The 19,566-nt window shown below is 38.2% G+C and overlaps 2 protein-coding genes across 3 annotated transcripts; one reads left to right on the top strand and one right to left on the bottom strand.

Moving 5' to 3' along the window:
* Positions 1-572: 572 nt before the first annotated feature.
* On the bottom strand, positions 573-10,424 carry psmd11a (proteasome 26S subunit, non-ATPase 11a). The gene is made up of 13 exons (XM_052132305.1): positions 10,329-10,424; positions 8,836-8,937; positions 6,797-6,993; positions 6,535-6,592; positions 6,212-6,406; positions 5,372-5,516; positions 5,083-5,143; positions 3,484-3,546; positions 3,269-3,394; positions 3,126-3,161; positions 2,867-2,918; positions 2,559-2,701; positions 573-1,280 (listed from the first exon to the last, which is right to left on the bottom strand). The coding sequence occupies exons 1-12, from the start codon at positions 10,414-10,416 to the stop codon at positions 2,559-2,561; spliced, it is 1,266 nt and encodes a 421-aa protein (XP_051988265.1). The 5' UTR covers positions 10,417-10,424; the 3' UTR covers positions 573-1,280.
* A 3,239-nt stretch (positions 10,425-13,663) lies between these two features.
* Positions 13,664-18,591, top strand: LOC127647991 (cyclin-dependent kinase 5 activator 1-like). Of its 2 annotated transcripts, none has more exons than XM_052132542.1 (2): positions 13,664-14,260; positions 15,008-18,591. In XM_052132542.1, the coding sequence occupies exon 2, from the start codon at positions 15,045-15,047 to the stop codon at positions 15,966-15,968; it is 924 nt and encodes a 307-aa protein (XP_051988502.1). In that variant the 5' UTR covers positions 13,664-14,260; positions 15,008-15,044; the 3' UTR covers positions 15,969-18,591. The 2 variants fall into 2 exon arrangements, with proteins under 2 accessions (XP_051988502.1, XP_051988503.1); XM_052132543.1 differs by having other exon boundaries at positions 13,664-14,264.
* The last annotated feature ends 975 nt before the right edge of the window (positions 18,592-19,566 follow it).

The raw sequence follows: 19,566 nt of genomic DNA, 5'->3' as shown, positions 1-19,566 counted from the left end.
CTAGTGCAACACTACAAATAATGCATTGAAAATATTTGTAATTGAGCAGATTTCCATAAAAAAAAAAGAAATATTCAATAACAAATATTTTCAGTAGATGGTTTGCTGAAAATAAAAGCAGTTAAAAGTGAGAGGACGTTATTTCTTTGCTGAGTTTAGATATAAACCTGTCTGTAGTCCACACTGCAAAATGCCTGAATGCCAAAAAGGACACTTACAGCATTTTTCATACCAACCCAATTCTACAGTACATTCTCTCTTTTATGCCCTTTTGACAGTCTTCCAGTGACTGTTAATATTGTGAAGTAATCCTCTACTTAAAGCAGAGAACAAAGAGAGAGAAAAACAAAAAGGATGATGTCAAATTTATGTGGTAAAGTGTGACATTTGTGTGCCACTACTGTCAACATGGAAAAGCAAAAATAATGACTACGTTTTAAAACAGGTTTCCACAACATTCCCATTTTTCTATTTATACGACCACAGCAAGTGTTAACATAAAAACAAGATAATCAAGTGTTCTTAAAATGCCAGAACTTTTTAAAAAAGCACTCAAGCAGTAATGTTCTCTCGTTAACTTTATTATGTTTTTTAGCGTTATAAAAAAAGGGCAACAGAATGACAGGCCAGACAGCGGCGCTTTGCAACATTATGTACAAAGAGGGAGGAGGAAGGATAGGAATGCAAGGGCCAGGGAATGAGAACAGCTCATCACCCCATCCTGATGACAGCATTTTATCAGATTTCTTTCACCCGACAAAGTCCAAGTATGCTGTCTGCACGAGAGGTAGGCCTGGAGTTAGACCAGAGGAGTAGGGTTAGGGCTAAAACCGTTCGATTGGTAACACAGGGAATCTTGTTCACAGCTTAACACAATGGCCCCTGGATAGGCAGGGGAACTGAATCATTCTCATATCAGTTTTGCTCTACAAGAGATCTATGTATGTACATTTCAAATTGAGTTATAATGCAGGTGAGTTTTTATTTTGAAGATTCCCTGATGACCCATTAGGCACAGCCAAGATACAAAGAAATGCATTCCCAACAAACAAAAAAAGGGAAAATAAAAAAAATTGATCCCATATTAATTATAGTAGTCTGTCCACCGAGGAAGGTGGTAAAAATTGTCCAAGTGAAAGCCAAAGAGAATAGCGGACCCAGTCAGTTTTCAGGGTGTCAGACCTTTCTTTTGATTTGATTTCTGTATCACATCCCCCTCCTCTTTCTTCCTGAGTCCCCCACACTGGCCATGCTCTCAGCTGCAGGGTCCAGTGTTCAACCTACACAAAGACAGGGGTCAGGTCATCCAAGAGCATTCGTTTTTGTATGACAAATGACACAGTGTCTCTGAGGTAAAACAATGACCCCGTTTACATGCACTTAAGAAAACAGTTTTGTAGAAAGCTGCGTTTTGAAACATCATGTAAATGAGAACGCCGTTTTCCTTACGCTGTTTAAGGGATTAAGAAAATGTTTAACACACTTAGGTTTCTTAATGTGAACCCGTAAACGCATAAGCTCTCCAAATATACGCTGCTCTATGAAATCACCCTTCTCTTGCACAAAAAAACGTGTCATATGCACTCGCAAATCTATTTTCAAGCCACACATCTCTGACTTTGTTAATTCATACAAATATTCTGCTTCTGAAGACGTGTTGTATCAAGGGAGAAAAGATACCGGAGCTATTTGGCCGGTAACATTTGTTTTGTGTGGGAAATGCTGCATAAAACATGGTTAAATTCGTATTGTAAGAATGATAGGCTATTCTGATGCTCACTGACGATGTAAGCATCTAGGATGCAGAAAATCAGGAACAAAATCACGACGCGTCCATTATAACGAGTTCAACTTGATCGACGTGTCTTCATGTGTTTGAGACCAGTGCGGTTTTATATTTGGACAAAGATTGGCTCATATATAGATGAATAGGGTAAATCAGTTAAGTAATCACATTGTCACGACGACAAACCACCTGAAATATGATACATTTTGATATTGCACTTGAGAACAATACCTGAAATAATTTCAAATAAGTTGCCAGAACGTAGACTACCTGCTTTTGTTTTTTTTACATTTAGCATAGGCTATGTTATTAAAATAGGCCATTTAAAAAGTGGGACGCATTCTTGTAAAATGGGGGTTAATATCCAAGACTTTGAAAACACCTGCTACAATCTATACCCATTTATACACACAAACCATCAACTGTACCTAAAGTCTTTGTATATGTGCTCGTACATTGGGGAAATCCCTGAGTTTTATGTGAGAGGGAAACCCCACTATTGCAGCACAATTCCGCTGCGGGTCGCAAAAGAAAGTGAAGGAAAATTACATTGCTGTGGAGAAAGCTGCTTACTGATGGAGCCGTATGTATACAGGTGTAAAGAATACACCGCTTATACAGTGCACATAAACAGGAATGCCATTTTCTCGCAATAACTTGCTTTCTCGCATTAAGCCACTTTCTGGTGTCCATGTAAACGTAGTCAATACTGTGCTCAAAGATAAAAGTTAAAAGGAAATATAGCCAGCACTCTATAATAAAATGGACTTGCCTATGTCAATTTCTTGGCTTTGTTGTAGAGCGAGTCCACTACTTTGCTCATGTTCTGAATTGTTTCAAGGGCGGCTTCGTATGTTTTGTCTACTGGAGGCTCGTCAAATACAATCAGGACACCTTCCCCTTGGTCAAGGATCCCTAAACACAGCGAGAATAAGAAATAAGCATGTCGTCTGTAACTAAAACAAGGTGAAAATGTCTAGAGGAAGCACAAATACATAAACTTGACATTGAATGCATTCCATGAAATGTTTTAACAGCACGCTCATCAAGTAAAAGAAAACAGTGACGAATGAAACATACCATGGAATTTCTGGTCTAAAATCATCTGTGACAGCTTCCGCTCAACATCTCCCTGATGAGCAAATGACAGAGCAATATAATTTTAGACTTTAAAAAAAAGAAAAAAAAGAGCATTCATCTAACTAATACACATGACAGTAGGACGCAAGTTATGGGAATCAGTATTGGTTTGCTATTAAAATCAATATGTAGACGGTGCATGTTTTAATTTCAGAAAATTAAGTCTGTCCATCATTGGGATAATCCAGAATCGTCTTACCTTAGAGAGTTTTATTAGCTCAGAAATGTGTTCGATCTGTTGGAATGAGAAAAGGATGGTGAACAACTTAACTCTTAATCATAATTCAATGTCAATTGAGGTTTATAAAAGAGCTACTGTGGCAGATCTGTCAAGGGCATTACCTGCACTCTGGAGAAGGGCTCAATGACCCTGATGAGGTTTTGCTCCAGTAAATTGTCATAGAGTTTGGTCAGGTGGGTGCTGATGATGGGGTCATCCCGTAGCTCAGGTTTGTATTCTGTTAAAGCCTGAACACAGATAAAAAAGGACATTTTGTTACAGTGAAAACAGCAGCTGGACTGAGAATGTGTTAACATGTTAAGTGTATTTGACCCACCTTCTCAAAGTCTGCAAGTGACCTGTTCTTGCTGGCTTGGGCCACACATTTAAGTGCATCTGTCTACAGAAAGTGAGAGACTCAGGGTGAGCTAATCCACCTAATCCTGCATTAACACATTCACAAATACAACAGTAAATCTTTACTGAGTGGAAGGGCACTCTACAGTCAGATAACAATTATTGAATACTGTCATCTAGCATCCAGTTTGTGTAAAGCATTCCGGACTGTACAATTTTGGTTAAAAAAAAAAGGGGTACAATTGCGCTTACTGTGCACTATCGGGCCGAACTGTTACAATTGCTGAATCACACAGTTCTGTGCCGATCCAGGCTCGTTGACACAGTTGCTGTTAAATTTTCTCTTGTGGTGCTGTGAAATAAGGATTCGAATGGACTGACCGACCAAGTGACCAATTGGGAGTCACCACATCACTAAAGCCACACTACCAGCACGGTTCTCTGTCCCGAGTATGGTTAGCTTACTGTGCTGAGAAATCAATGCCAGGAAAGATTTGCAATTGTACCATACAAAATGGTACAATTGGAAATGCAACTAACACCGTTACTCACTGTGCTCAGAACTGTTCCACCTGATGGTGGACAAATGGCTGTTGAAACAGCAAGATGAGCAAAACAAACTGTGAGACAATGTCTTTTGTCTCCAAACTAAGTCATGATTTGCTGCGAATTAAAAGAGTTACTCAGCCTTTTGTGGTTTAAAGGGATAGTTCACCCAAAAACAAAAATGTCTAAATGTCTCTAAGAGTTTTTGGCAATTCACATTCTTACTGCATATTGGCACCTACTGGGCAGGTAGGAGAATTTATTGTAAAAAAAATATTTACATTTTTACAAAATGTAAAAACTGGAATGGTATGGATAACTTTTATGCTGCCTTTCTGATTTTTGGAGCTTCAAAAGTTCTGGCCACCATTCACTTGCATTGTGAGGACCAACTGAGAGAGCAGAGATATTATATTCTTCTAAAAATCTTCTTTGTGTTCTGCAGAAGATTGAAAGTCATATACATCTAGGATTGCATGATTGAGAGAATTTTCATTTTTGGTTGAACTATCCCTTCAATAGCCAAATCATATCAAGACTATGATTTTAATATGATCAATTGTGCAGCTCTAGTAACTGGCGAGTCAAAAGGAACATGGTCCAACACAGCCATTCTTCAATTTATTCCACATAATATTAAATCTACCGATTAGAGATTACACTAAAATCACTTACAATACAACAAACAAGCTAAACAATGGGTATAATTTCAATTTAACATTGAAATTAAGGTAAGTGCAAATGTGTGCCTGATTTTGGTCTCAAACTAGTTTTAAAATCATTTTAGCAAATTCTTGATTAATGATAGTAAAGAAAATTTATAAAAAGTATTTTTATTAACCTAAAGTTATTTATTTATTTATTTATTTTAAATCACAATTTTGTTGCCTCTACTCCATTAGAGCCAAGTACATGTAAATGCATGTCAAACAGTGCTATACTGTTGCTATGACAATCCTTGGCCATTGGGGCTGAGTTAATAGAAAAACTAAAAAGAGAAGTTGTATAAACAAGATGTTTCCCAGACATCTACCTGTCTGCCAGCATATCTGAGGGCAAGTTTCCCACTTATCAGGGCCTGTACATCTTCTGGCCTGCAATGACAAGGACATACAGTCGAAGTCCTTAGACTCTGTTCAAATAAATTTACCCCTGCGTTTTCTTTTAACTATTGACAAAATAAAACAATTACTAAAATGTACAGGCTACCTACTCTTTGCAAATACAAGGCAACTCATTTCCATAAGACAACATGCTTAAAACTCAAAATGTTTTTGATGATCTTCAAGTAAGCAGAGACACTAGAAAGAGCCAGGACTTACAAGTTAAGCATGATTTTGCTGAGGAGCATGTACTTGAGTGCAGTAATGGCACGGGGACTGTCAATAGAGTCATAGCCTTCAAAGGCCTCATAGAAGTATGAATACGCAGTCTTCCAGTCCTTCTCCTCAGCAGCGTGGATTATACCTGCAGGGGAAAGAGGATGGGACACAATCAGTCTTATAAATTAGTCACAAAATCTTGAAACTCACAGATTTCAGAACAACACAACATGAACAGACAGAGCATGTCTTAACTATTAGACTGTGATTTAGTGACAAGCAATAAATGCTCCATCTTCAATGTTTAAGGGATATTTAAAAATAAAAATACAATTCTCATCATTTACTCACCCTCATGCCATCCCAGACATGTATGACTTTCTTCCTTTTGCCAAACACAAATGAAGATTTTTAGAAGAATATTTCAGCTCTGTAGGTCCATACAATTCAAGTGAATGGTTACTAAAAAATGCACATAAGTCTTCCAATAAGATTCCATTGGTTTACCCAATGTCTTCAGAAATGATCTGATAGGTGTGGAACAGACAAAATCCAAGTTCTTTTTTACTATAAATTCTCCTCTCTGCCCAGATGTTGGCGATCTGCGAAGAATGTGAATCGTGACACATTCTTCTAAAAATCTTCATTTGTGTTCAGCAGAAGAAAGTAAGTCATACATATCTAGCATGAGTGCGAGTAAATTATGAGTTTTATTTTGTGGTAAAATTTGCCTTTAATCTGATCTTTTGTCCAAACTAGTAGACAGGATACTTTGTTTCTGTCTTCTGAAGGACAAGGTGTGATACGGAAGGTTCTGCAGTGGGCAGCATCAAAACTTACCTGACTGCATGTCTAGAGCAGCCTGCAGCTTTGGGGGGCAGTAGATTGCGTTTGCTGTAGTCCTGGCAGAGGTGAGAGCTGCTCTGGCCTTGGGCAGATTACTCAGTGCGTGGTATGTCTTGCTCTCCAAGAGCTGCAGCTCCACCAGCAGAGCTTTATCATCCATCTTCTTCAGCTCTTGCAGGAGCTGAGAGCCTGAATTAACAAGACAGAAGAGGACAGACAGATGGAGGGAGGCAGTGGTTGTAGACCGCAAATATGTCTCCCATGCTAAAGAACATGAAAGTTAAATGTGTAAAGAGATTTTCTTTTTAAGGACTCACCAAGCTGCAGTGCCTCTTGATAACGTTTGGTGTCAAAGTAAAGGGAAACCAGACGGGCCTAAAAGATTGAGGTAACAATGATAATAAATCATTGGGTCAGATTTGAAATCAATACTGATAAACCTCACAAAAAAAAAAAAAAAACATCCCCCTTGCTTTTGTCCTGACAAATCCTCTCCAAAATCATCTATTAACTCAGATGTATGTTTCATTTACATACTTTCATTACCAATATTACATTCTTTTCTATACTTTTGCTCACCTCCAAGGCTTGTCGTAGAAAGGTCCTCTTCTCTGATTTGGCCCATTCAATGCACTCCAAACATAATTCCACCTCTTGGCCAGTAGCTGCCTCCATATCCAAAAACAGATCAAGCAGGGAGCGCACCAACCGTGCCGCCTTTGCTTTGCTGATGGTGTTCAGGAATGGTCGTACATATTTCAGCAGACCTCCTAATTCTAAGATAAAGAACAACATATGAGGAGTCATTGGCCACATTTACATGCACCCAAGTAATCCATTTAGAATCTGACTGATAGCTCAATCGGACTGTAAAACCTTCATGTAAACACAAAAATGATCCGATTGAGCTGGATCTGAATGACATTTCCATCCTATTGAAGTGGGTGGTGTAGACATAAAATAATTTGATTAAAATACAAATATTAGCCATGTAAATATTTGAATCCAACTACTTTCTCAATCGTATTCTAAAATACTTGGCGCTCATGCGCAGAGATGTGGTGTGTATGTATGTTTATAAATGATACTCTTCGAGGGAACCTAATTTATACAAAGCAATAACAAAACACATTATTATGGGTATGCGGGCTCACACTGAATATTCTGCAGGGCACATATGTTCTTTCATGACATCACAAAGCATCATTCTTAAATGGGGATTTCTTTTGTGGGGGGGGGGGGTTCTCCACAATTTTGAATGCTCAATTTCCAATGCACTCTAGGTCCTCGTGGTGACACCTCAATTGGCTGAAGGATGAAGCTCAGTTGCCTCCATGTATTATCATATCACGTGGCTTGTTGAGCATGTTACAGCAAAGATCTAGCGTATGTGGAGGCTTCACACTATTCACGCACAACTCACCACATGCCCCACCGAGAGCGAGAACCACATTACAGCGACCACAAAGAGGTTACCCCAATGTCCCTAGCAACCAGGTGCATTGGTTGCTTAGGAAGCCTGACTGGAGTCACTCAGCATGCCCTGGATTCAAACTTGTGACTCCAGGGGTGGTAGTCTTTACTTGCTGAGCTACCAAGGCCCCCCTTAATGGGAACCTTAAGCAGCAGGTGCTGTTACGGCGTTCTGTGTTCCATTGCGTGTATGCGAAATCACTCTCTTCCTGACGTCAAAACCATAATTTCTAAAGCCATAGAAAAAGTCGAATGCATATGACAGATTTGGAAAGCAAATGTCAGAATATGTTTTACAAGAGATGATGAAAAGTGAAAACAGTAAATGGCCTAAACATCCTCCTCAAAACTTGTTAAATTGCACGCGTGGTTATTGACTTAAAATAAAATATTGGTAGCCTGTTAACAATAATAGATTTGGTTTTAGACATAGGCTATTTATTGTATACAAGAAAACTCTTACTCTGACAGTTATTTAACAACGCAAACATCCCTTCTCTTGCTGTTTTAAATAGCCTACCTTTTATTTATTTTTTTAATGATTAAATGCTCCATTCCGCAATCATTATTGCCTAGTGATTTATGAGTCACGTCCTTTCGACAGCTGTTGCTTAAAGTCACTATTATTTTGTTTCCATTCCTCATCTGTAAACACCTTTAAGGACAACACTCACACACCTGTCTTTACTTCGTACTCGCATCCAGAGATGGCTGCGGTTAGATTGGAGGAGGAATGGGCGTGAGGCAAATATATAAATTCAGATAGCTTCTAATTCTTCATTTGCTGAGTAGAATGAGTAACATAAATCTTTTCTGGCATATTTTTTCTTAGACATCTCAACAAAGCAAAATTGGCAATTACGGACTTCAGTGCCATTCTCACTTTCTCAGCTTCTTCCGAACACAACGACTGACTCAGAATACATGTAATGCATATGCAAATTAATATTTGTATCAGATTGCAAAGTTTAAGGGGCATATAAACAGTACATTCAGAATCTGCAATCAGATTACATTTATTCAGATTGACAAAAATTAGTGCATATAAACATAGCTGTTAATTTACTGACACAGTAATGTATGGTTGCCATGTGTAAACTGCTACCAATGTTATTAGGCCACAGGCCAATAGTCTAGCTCTTTACCAGCAGCCTGCCCAGTCTTGGCCAGCAGACCACCCAGCTCCAAGATGCTCTGTTCTTTGACACGCACGGCCTCTTCGTCATCGTCTTGGATGTCCCGTTTGACTGTGGGTGTGGATAGAAGGTAGAAAGTTCAATTATATTTTGTAATCAAAATTCTAGGCTAAGCAAATCAAACTCGGAAGATACAGCCAAATAAACTACATATCACCTGATAGCACAAGTACTGTACATCACCCAAATGTCTATTTGATGTGTCCGTTAACATCTGGAAGATGTATTTTTTTTATGTTCTTTGCTCATCTGCAATAAGTCTATAAACATTTGTCAATAATATGAAAGTCTCAGATTTCAATAAGACATTCAGTATGTCTTTGAGACATTATGATTTATATTTTTTGTAAATCTGATCTTTTTAAGCTGTTTAGCTGATGGATGATTTCCAGATGAAAAGATCTAAAACACACATCTTGGATACCTGTGCTGATATCTGAATCATGACACATCAGGCTCATAAACTGTCAGGGATGAAATAACTGATGTTTAAAGTGTCCATTTACCATTGACTTAAATCAAAAACATCTTGCTACAGCAGAAAATCTGGAAATGGCTTGGCGTGTAATCAAATTATCCATGACAAACGTTCACATTACAAACAAAATATGAAGCGGTAATTTTATTGCACGAAAACAATTTTGTTAAATTGACATTTCCCCATTCCACTTTCCTTTTTTTTAACATCAGTCGCCTTAACACTATGACAATTCAAACCTAAATGTTAACAAAAAAATGAAAAATAAAAGAAACGCAAAGTGCCTCAGATAAGAGAAAATCCTCATATGCAAGATACCATTATTTAAACGAGATGTTCAATAACTAGCAAGCAAAGCTAATTTAGTTGTCATTCAAAGTTCCCGATAGTTGCTTTAGTTTAAACGTCGTTTCTAAATACGTCACTTAGCTTCAATAGTCCTTATATGATTCTCTCCAAAATACAGATACATGCACACTAAACTCAAGTACCTAACATAAACATTTATTTACGTATCCCTGATTTTCCAAATATGTTCACTGACAAAGCAATTGAGAAATAAGCCCGTTCATTGAAAACTGGCGCTAGCTGATTGGCTAACTGTTTCAATGTGTGTGTGTGTGTGTGTGTGTGTGTGTGTGTGTGTGTGTGGCAGTTTACTGTACTTTGTTTGTTAATTCCACCACAAGCAACAAAGCAATAAAACAGTACTTGCAGACAAAGTTTAAAAAGATATAGCGGAAAAAGACTCGTCTGTGAAGTTAACAGTAAGCATGTGTACTCATAGTTATGCAGCTGCTTCTCACCCTTCACACAGTGAGTCAGCAGCATGACACCGGCTAACACATTTAGCTGCAGTTCTAGAAAATCCCAATGAATGAAAATGTCTGTATGCTCAAAGCCCAGTTGCATCTGCTAAAATCGCAAAGGCGCTTTAAAAGCCAGCGGGACATGCAAGGCTTACCGAGAGCGTGTAAAATGTCAATGGACGCATTCCGATCCGTAGTGAGCAGCGACTGTGCTCTCTGAAACTCTACCGCCGCAGCCGCCATCTTACCAATTCACCGATTGCTTTCTCATTCTTTGGATTTATGGAGGTTGGCAAACCAGCTTTTGGTGTATTTCCACCACCTACTGGGATGGAGTGTGAAGCGTAGATGAAGAAGAATAGACTTCTCTGTTTCTTTTAAATAATTGAAGAGAACTTTATACACTTGTTCAAAAAGTTCTGTAATGTCAGACAGTTTATACCAAGAGATTTTATTTGTTTTGAGCTGAATCTTTCACAGTCAAATGCCATGCAACTGAGTAGCACATGCTCAACAGTCTCAGGAAGACCACATTTATTACAGGTACCAGATTCATGTTTACCTATGATGTAAATTAAGTGATTGACAGCTGAGTGTCCAGTACATACTTAAGATAGTACTGCATCATTCCTCCTATTGCCATAGTTAATCCTTTCCCTGACAGCACACATACATCACGTCTGTTTGATGTGTGTGTTGTACATCTGGAAGATGTATTTTTTAGGTTGTTTGCTTGCTCATCTGCAATACGTCTAAAAGATGTTTCCTCTTGGATGTCAATAAGACATTCAGTAGATGTCTTTGAGACATTTATGTTTAAGAATGTTTGTAAATCGGAGGCCTGAGTAGCTCAGTGAGTAAAGATGCTGACTACCACCCCTGGAGTCATGAGTTTGAATCCAGGGTGTGCTGAGTGACTCCAGCCCGGTCTCCCGGTTGCTAGGGTGGGTAGAGTCACATGGGGTAACCTCATCATGGTTTCTATACTGTGGTTCTCGCTTTTGGTGGGGCGTGTGGTGAGTTGTGTCTGGATGCCATGGGGAATAGACTGAAGCCTCCACATGCGCTGTCTCTGTGGTAATGCACTCAACAAGCCATACAAATGTTGTGATGTGATAAAAAGCGCGGATTGACTGACTCAGATATGGAGGCAACTGAGATTCATCCCCCGTCACCCGGATTGAGGCAAATCACTATGCCACCACAAGGACTTAGAGTGCATTGGGAATTGGGCATTCTACTTTGGGGAGAAAAGGCGATAAAAAAATCTGATCTTTTTAAGATGTTTAGCAGATGTTATTTAGAATGTGATGCTTTCCAGATTAAAAGATCTAAAACAGACATCTCAGAGACGTATGTGTGCTATCATAACTAACTTGTTTCTGGATGTAATTAAGATGTCGTCCCTTTACTTCCTTGTCCCACCTCTCTTGCCACATCCCATTAACAGCCATTTTAATTAGTCCTTTGACTTCGGATTTGCTTAATGGTGCATTGATGTCAATTATTGAATGTGTTAGAGCTTGCTTAGCCATATTATCCACCTTCTCATTTCCCTCCACTCCAACATGAGCATGCACCCATGAAGACAACTATCATTCTTAGCTGATGTATTCTGAACAAACTCTGAAGGATTTCATATAGAATGTTTTTTACTAGATGAGGATGTGCCACTCATAAAACTTGTAAGTGCTGAATAAGAGTCAGAGCAAATCTTAACACTTATCAGATGTATTTCTTCCACCCACTGTAAAGCCAACTTGAATAGCAATCATCTCTGTTGTAGACTGATAAACAATTTGATGTTCTTTTAGCAATTTTATATTTAAAATGAGGAATGAACACTGCTGCAGCTGTATGTCCAGATTCAGAATCAGGATCTTTTGAACTATCAGTGTATACTTGCAAAGAATCCAGGTACTGTTGTAATACTACTGTATAGCCTTAGCAACACTCCTTTGTTTATCACTGATTATATATAAAAAAAAAAATAATCAACTGATGGCATTGGGAAAAACCAAGGGGGTGAGACTGGCACAGGCACAGTTGTTCTAATTTCAATATTATGTATTATGTGTTGAGCCTCCTCGTTTGCATATTCCAAGCAATTCTACAATACATTTTCAACAGGATGATAAATAAAATGACATTTTATTGAAATCCAATAAACCATTTTGAGTTGGAGTTTTTGAATATCTAAATGCATTTCTCCCATTTCTACTTGTAATGTTGCTATAGTTGATGATCTAAAAGCACCACAGCATATTCTCAAAGCTTGAGACTGAATTGCATTTATCTTTTTAGTAAATCCTGAACTGTATGCTAAACTGCCATAGTTAACTGTTGATCTAATCAATGCACAATAAATTCTTCTTTGTGAATGACGTTTGGCTCCCCAGTCCATTCCTACCAAACACCGCAATACATTTATTACTTTCTTTTATCTACTATTTTCTGAATATGTACACCAAATGTTAGTTTAGAATCCATCTTCACACTTAAATACATGACCACTGATATCTGCTCTAATATTTGATTGTAGTTTTAAATCTATCCATCCATCCATCCATCCATCCATCCATCTATCTATCTATCTATCTATCTATCTATCTATCTATCTATCTATCTATCTATCTATCTATCTATCTATCTATCTATGTTATTATTATATCAAAATGTGTTACGGATAAAGGTTTATCACAGCATGCCCATGGAATGCCCACAGACAGTTCAATGCAAGTATGATACATATTGCAGCAAAATGACAAGAACACACACTGGCTGGCATGCTTTAGGCAACTCTTGTGAAACAGGTGTGCAGGGTTTTTTCTTCAGTTCATCTGGTAACAACGTTTTGTTTTCCAGACTATTACAATGAGCACCTTGGAAGAACTAGTCTAAAACTTTTTATTAGATTTGCCAAAGCTTGCAAAGTTGATGGCATTGAATCTTTGAAAGATATTTAAGAACTGCCACTGTTTGAAGCACATAATTGATTGCCACTTTATGCATAGCATCCCCACAATTTTCAGAAGCACCCTCAGCTATTTTAATCTGGAACAGGGACTGATTTGATGACAGTATAAGGTCAAAGTATTAACTTAAAAAGGATAAAAATGTCATTAGGCCATTCAAGTCTTTATGTAAGGAAATATATTGCTTAATATATTGCGTCCCATTCATGTCTCTGTGCCACTGAGGTCGACAAAGCCTCAGCGACTGTATTGCACATCAGGATTTAAATGAATCTTTCGTGATTGTTGAGTTGGACTTTCTACACTCTTGCTTTTGATTAAAGGTTCTAATCTTCCAGCTGCTGCATGCAATGTAAAGACGGGGCGTTTCAAGTTTAATGTCAATCTTTTATATCCAAACAGGAAGCACCTTAGCAGATGCTGATGTAAGGAGTATTTTAGAGCGGTAGTGACGGACAGCACCATGGACAGATAACTAGAGGGTGCTCAACCGCTGCCAAGTTCCCACCCAGCTGCCCGCGTCGATTGCTGAGATTCAGCATCAGTAGCAATGACCGAGCGCCAATTTCTCTCTTGCGCGGCTGTCAATGAACGCAATTCTTCGCTTGACTTTACTTAAGGAATTGTTATCTATGTTTGGGATTCTGAAAGGGACTTTTATTTGTTGTTTTACCTTTGATATTAAGCATTTTCAGTTATATTTTAGCTCATAGCCCTGTAGCACCCGCCTGCGCATTTCAACAAGGGATCACAGATGGCACAGACGTAAAATTCACAGTGAGAAAGGTAAAGCTAGAGGAGAAAAAAGAGATTTGTCATGCATAGATGGCAATGTGGTAAGGTTTATATGGGAAGACTTGTTTTGCATCTGGGAAATAACCTTATCAACCGGAGAATCCTGAACACTCATTGACTGCATGACTATTGCTTCGAAGCATTATTTCATTGCTGACGTTCCACTTTCAGCACCTTGGACAACGACGAACACGTTGGTTCACAGTGCGACACGCTTAAGAAAAAAAAATGAAACGTTTATTCGACGGATAATAATGCATTTATCAATATTTCTTCCATATCTACGTTTAAAGCAGAGGGGAAGACTGTGCTGACTGGTAAGTAAGTACCAAACAATTGTTTTTTTTATGTATTGTACATATGCCTATGCGTGTTTTTCAATCAAATGATATCCATTTCAAAAGCAAATTCGCTTTTACCTGGTTCACAAAATGTTAAACCTAATTGCATTATATGTCCACATTTAAAACAATTAAGATCCTGTTTTTATGGAAAAATTAAAAGGCAATATTTTAATTTCTGGTAGCTTATATTGTCTGAAGCGTAGCCTATTGATGTTCGCATTGGTGTAGGACTCCTGTTGACCACTCGTGTTGAGTTAATAAACGTCACAAAGCTTCAATTTCGTAACAAAAAGGTACAATTTAACCTCGCACCGATGGAGATTTTTCTTATGAATCAGAACCAAAAGGCAAAGAACCTGTTTACATTCGCGACCTCCATTTTGAAGCTAAGATGGATGCTTTCGCGCATTCTGCTTTCCTGCGGTATCGCGTGCCAGCGGTTCAGATCGCTTATACCGAAATCTCTCTACATACGTCTCAGAAATAATTCGCTTTGAATTACCTTTCATTGTCAAAATGTAGGTGTCTTGTGCACGCATTATATTGTGTTGATCACCAAAAAATAGTTTTAATACCTGAAAATTCTTTGTACTGCCTGTTTTGCTCATGTTCAACGAAAACGCATGTATGTAGCCATGAATTCTTAGTTAAAATGGATTATGGATGGGAAACAGTAATTCATTTTCGTGTATTAATTGTATTTATTTTTTTTAATGGCAGATTCCATATTTACAGATCCCCTAATAGCCAAGGCAACATGGGAACTGTACTCTCAGTCTCCCCAAGCTACCGTAAGGCTGGCCTCTTTGATGAAATGCCACCCTCTATGGCAAATTATACAGCTGTGCAGAACAGCAAAAATGCCAAGGACAAGAACCTGAAACGACAGTCCCTCATCAATGTCCTGCCATGGAAGCGCATTGTGGCTGCTTCGGCTAAGAGAAAAGGCTCGAAAAAGCTGGCCTCTGGTGACAGTCAAGATGAAGAGTGTGTGGGCACCCTCAACAGCCAAAACTTGAAGAAGTCCCAGTCCTGTGCCAATCTTTCTGGCTTCACCCAGGAACCAGCAGTGAGCTCCATACCCACATCTAAGACAACTGCCAATGTGGCCTCCACTGCGAAGAGTACCTCAATCACTGGATCCATGGACCAAGCCACCAACGTGGGCACACCCAAAAGAGTGATTGTGCAGGCTTCCACTAGCGAGCTTCTGAGGAGCCTGAGTGAATTCCTGTGCCGGCGCTGCTACCGACTGAAGCGCCTTTCTCCAGCCGACCCGGTTCTGTGGCTCCGCAGTGTGGATCGCTCACTTCTGCTACAGGGCTGGCAGGACCAGGGCTTTATCACTCCAGCTAATGTTGTCTTCCTTTATATGCTCTGCCGTGAGGTCATTTCTGCGGAGGTCTCCAGCGAGCGTGAGTTGCAGGCTGAGCTGCTCACTTGCCTCTACCTGTCCTATTCCTACATGGGCAACGAGATTTCCTACCCACTCAAGCCCTTCTTAGTGGAGACAGACAAGGATGCCTTCTGGAATCGCAGCCTGGCAATCATCAAACACATGAGTAGCAAAATGCTTCAGCTTAACTCTGATCCACACTACTTCACCCAAGTTTTTTCTGACCTTAAGAATGAGTGTCAAAAGGAGGAAGAAAGCCGGCTGCTCATTGGCTTGGATCGATAAATGTGCCATGGAAGTGTGTATGTTTTCTTTTTTACAAACTTCTTGAGTGTCATTATTAGTGTTAAAAAATCCTCTCAAAGTTGAAGCTTCAGAGCATAGTTTTCAGACTTACTTGTAGCAATGAATGGGACTGGATCTACCATTTAAAACCCTAAAGGTCTGACCAAGATGAAGGACACCAGAGTCTTAATCACAATGCCAGTAGAAAAGGAGTCCTCTGACCAACTGTGCAGCATGTCAACCTTTTACTCAAGAGATTCCATCCACACACAAACATGAGCAGGAGTCTTATATTTGCTTCTTGACCGTCAATAAAGTCTGAAATCCCTTCATTGAAAAGGGATGCTTGCCATAATGAAATCAGACTGAGCAGTTTGAAAATGGCACAATGTAGCGAAGTTAGCAACACCTTCGAAATGTAACCAAACCAAAGACTCAGCTTAACTTCAAAACTAGTTTGACCTTCTGGGGACTCCAATTTCTACATGCAAATGAATCCTGCACAGCGAATATTACTTAGTTATTGATGAAGTAATATGTGAGGACCATGAACTGCTGCTTTTGTCTGGCGACTGACGTGTTGTCCCTTGCATGGCATCACATTTTCGACATGTTGTGTTTGTTTAGCATATTCAAGTGGCCTTTAAGAAGGTCAGGGTCTTTAACTGCTGCAGGAGCAATGCCATATTATGAGATCGTCTCTCTGACCACTGTGAGTGACTACACTACAGTGGCAAGAAGAGGAAATCTGATGCTTCTTGAATTGGAGATAAAGTGATTGTCTGCACCACTTCTATTAAAACATAAGAATCTTTCACCTCAAGAAGGAGCATTCCTCTGACATGTTTTCCATTTTAGACTACCTATTGTCATTGTCAAAAGAACTGAAATTCTAATGTGGAACAAAATAATGGAGAGGTCGATATTTTATATATTTTCAACAGCAAGTACTGTATGTTCATATACGGGTGTTAATGCATGCTTCTTTGATCAACCACACATTTTTAAATTATTTTATTTGTATGAAGTTCTTTTGGACAGTGTTACAAACTAATGTGCCATAATGTTTGTCAGGAAAAGAACCCCAAAGCTTTTGTAGCCTTTTCATTACGAAAAGGATATTTTTGAAGGAGCAAAAGGGAAGTATGAGAAGAGTTCTGTTACAGCTTGAAATAGATCAATTGTAAAAGAAAGCACTTAGATAATGTCTACACAGGCCAATGAGGTTAAAGTGTTTATTTTTACATGCTTTTGTTTTTAAACATTTTTATCTGCATTTTTGATGCCACTTTCCCACATATATGAGATATGAGTGTAAACAGCAAATTTAAGAGGATGGTTGAAATGAAATGTCTATACAGATTTACTCAGTAATGTGATACACATTGCAAACCAGTGTTAACAGAAGATGGTTTGCTGATGAGATGTGATGTAATCAATGATCATCTTGTGAATGAGGTGCTCTTGTTGTTCCTAGTAATGAGAGATACGTTTTCATCAGCATTTTATCAATATACAGCGTTTACTCACTATTAAACTCTGCTTAAGTATGTGACTTTTGGACAAAAATAGTTTTCAGATACTCCCTGTGTTAAATATGATCAACTATGATGGAGTGAGACTTTCTTTATTCCAAAAATATAATGTTGAAATGGAGCAGTTTACAGGTATATTATTAACATAATTTGCAAAGAGGTGCTTGAATAGATTTCTGAGGGTCTTGATAGGCCTCTATAAAAAGTTTTTCAGTATGCAAGTGACATACTGGCATTGTGTTATTTACCACCTATGTGTTAGGATGTAATTACACAATTATTTGTTTCCTGAAGCACACAGAAACTGATCAAATCAGTTCAGATGGCAGGTCATAGGTGATATGATTGAAGTATATTAAGCAATATGTGAAAACTTAACTGCAAACATTTATGCACATGACAAAATTTTGACAAAAGTAGAACAGAACACTGTTAAAGTCTAACCATTATTTATCTTCTGTTAAGTAAAGGGTTTTTGCTGCTCTATGGGATAATTGGCATGTTTCTATTTACATATTCCATTCACTGATAACACAATGCATGTACATTTTCCAACCATATTTAGTATCTGGCCTCATTCTAGTAAAACACTGATGGTGCTATTGATGCAGAGATCTCGTTCTACCCATAAGCAAGACTTTTATCATTGGTTAGTTGAATGTAATGGAGTCTTGTACTTAGGGCAAAAAGACTGTACATGTATTGATGTACTGATCAAAATAGTGGCTCCAATGGTAGAATGGGAAATCAAATATGGGAATGATAACAGACTGTAACAGTAATGGGTAAGAAGGGGGATAAAAAACAACTCTGATCTTGAAATTGTGTTATTATGTTTCATTGAATTTTTTGTGGTTGATGTTACATTCTTCAACAAAAAATATGTACAGCAACAAAAGACTGATATTTTATTTTCTCTTTTCCTTATGTTTCAAAATTGTGTGAACTTTGTTGAGAAAAATTAAACAAAAATGAGATGTAACTATAACATATTTAAAGAAGCAATCTCTTACATATAGGTGTGTATGAATGTGTGTTTGTGCAATTACTTTTGGCCAATTCTTCTACTTTATATAAAAATGTGCATTTGCAAGCAAATACCATTTGTGTCTTGTTTTTTGTTTTGGCAAAAATCTGTCTGTTGTCTGAAATGTGTGTTTTAAATTATGTGAAGTGATGCTGTGAGAAAATCAAAGTTAGTCAGCCCAGCAACAGTTTCTGCTGTGGTGGCACACTTGTGGACATACTTGAATGGGCAATGGGATGATTGATGTCATGCTAGAGCATACTGTAGATTCTCAACCTCATATGTAGCTTGTGAGTTTGAATCCTGTAAGACATAACACATGTACCTCATTGACTAGTAATGAGGAGCAACTGCAGTATTATGTAAATCCATTCCACACTACTGCCATTCAGGAGCTCTCAATATGGGCACACATCACAGTGCAGTTTACTGCCGTCTGCTGGAGAACAACATAAGAAGAGAGGTGAAGATGTGGGGTATTGCACATACAGTATTTTTGGTCTGTTCTCATACAAAATCGATTATATTGCTTCAGAAGACATGGATTAAACCATTAGAGTGGTATGGATTACTTGTATGATTGCCTTCATGTGCTTTCTGGAGCTTCAAAGTTTTTGGTCACCATTAACTTGCATTGACCTACAGCGGTATTATTATATTATCTGATGTAAATACTAATAAACCCTTATCTCTCTGAATATACCAAAAACAAAAGTGGTAACCTGGGGATCAATCTCAAGGATCTATTTCTCCTTGATCAGACTCTAAAAAATGGCTTTTGTTTGTGTATCCTAAGTTAGTTTAGTCTGTTTAACCATTTAATGCATACCCCCTAAATTTGTTTTATTATAACTGCTTAATTACCTAAAGTGCATAGGGTCATTAAAGACCTGAGATGTGTAATAGTGTCACTTTTTTTGCGATTCCATAAATCCTATTTTATGATTATTTTATATCTATATAAATTTACAAAGGATATAGACAGTATTACAAGACAAATGAGCACTATATGTTTCATGCAAATTAAAACTGTCAC

The sequence above is a fragment of the Xyrauchen texanus genome, chromosome 8 (assembly GCF_025860055.1).
Source record: "Xyrauchen texanus isolate HMW12.3.18 chromosome 8, RBS_HiC_50CHRs, whole genome shotgun sequence".
In the NCBI taxonomy this organism is placed as follows: domain Eukaryota; kingdom Metazoa; phylum Chordata; class Actinopteri; order Cypriniformes; family Catostomidae; genus Xyrauchen; species Xyrauchen texanus.
This window is presented reverse-complemented; position numbering and strand designations above follow the sequence as displayed.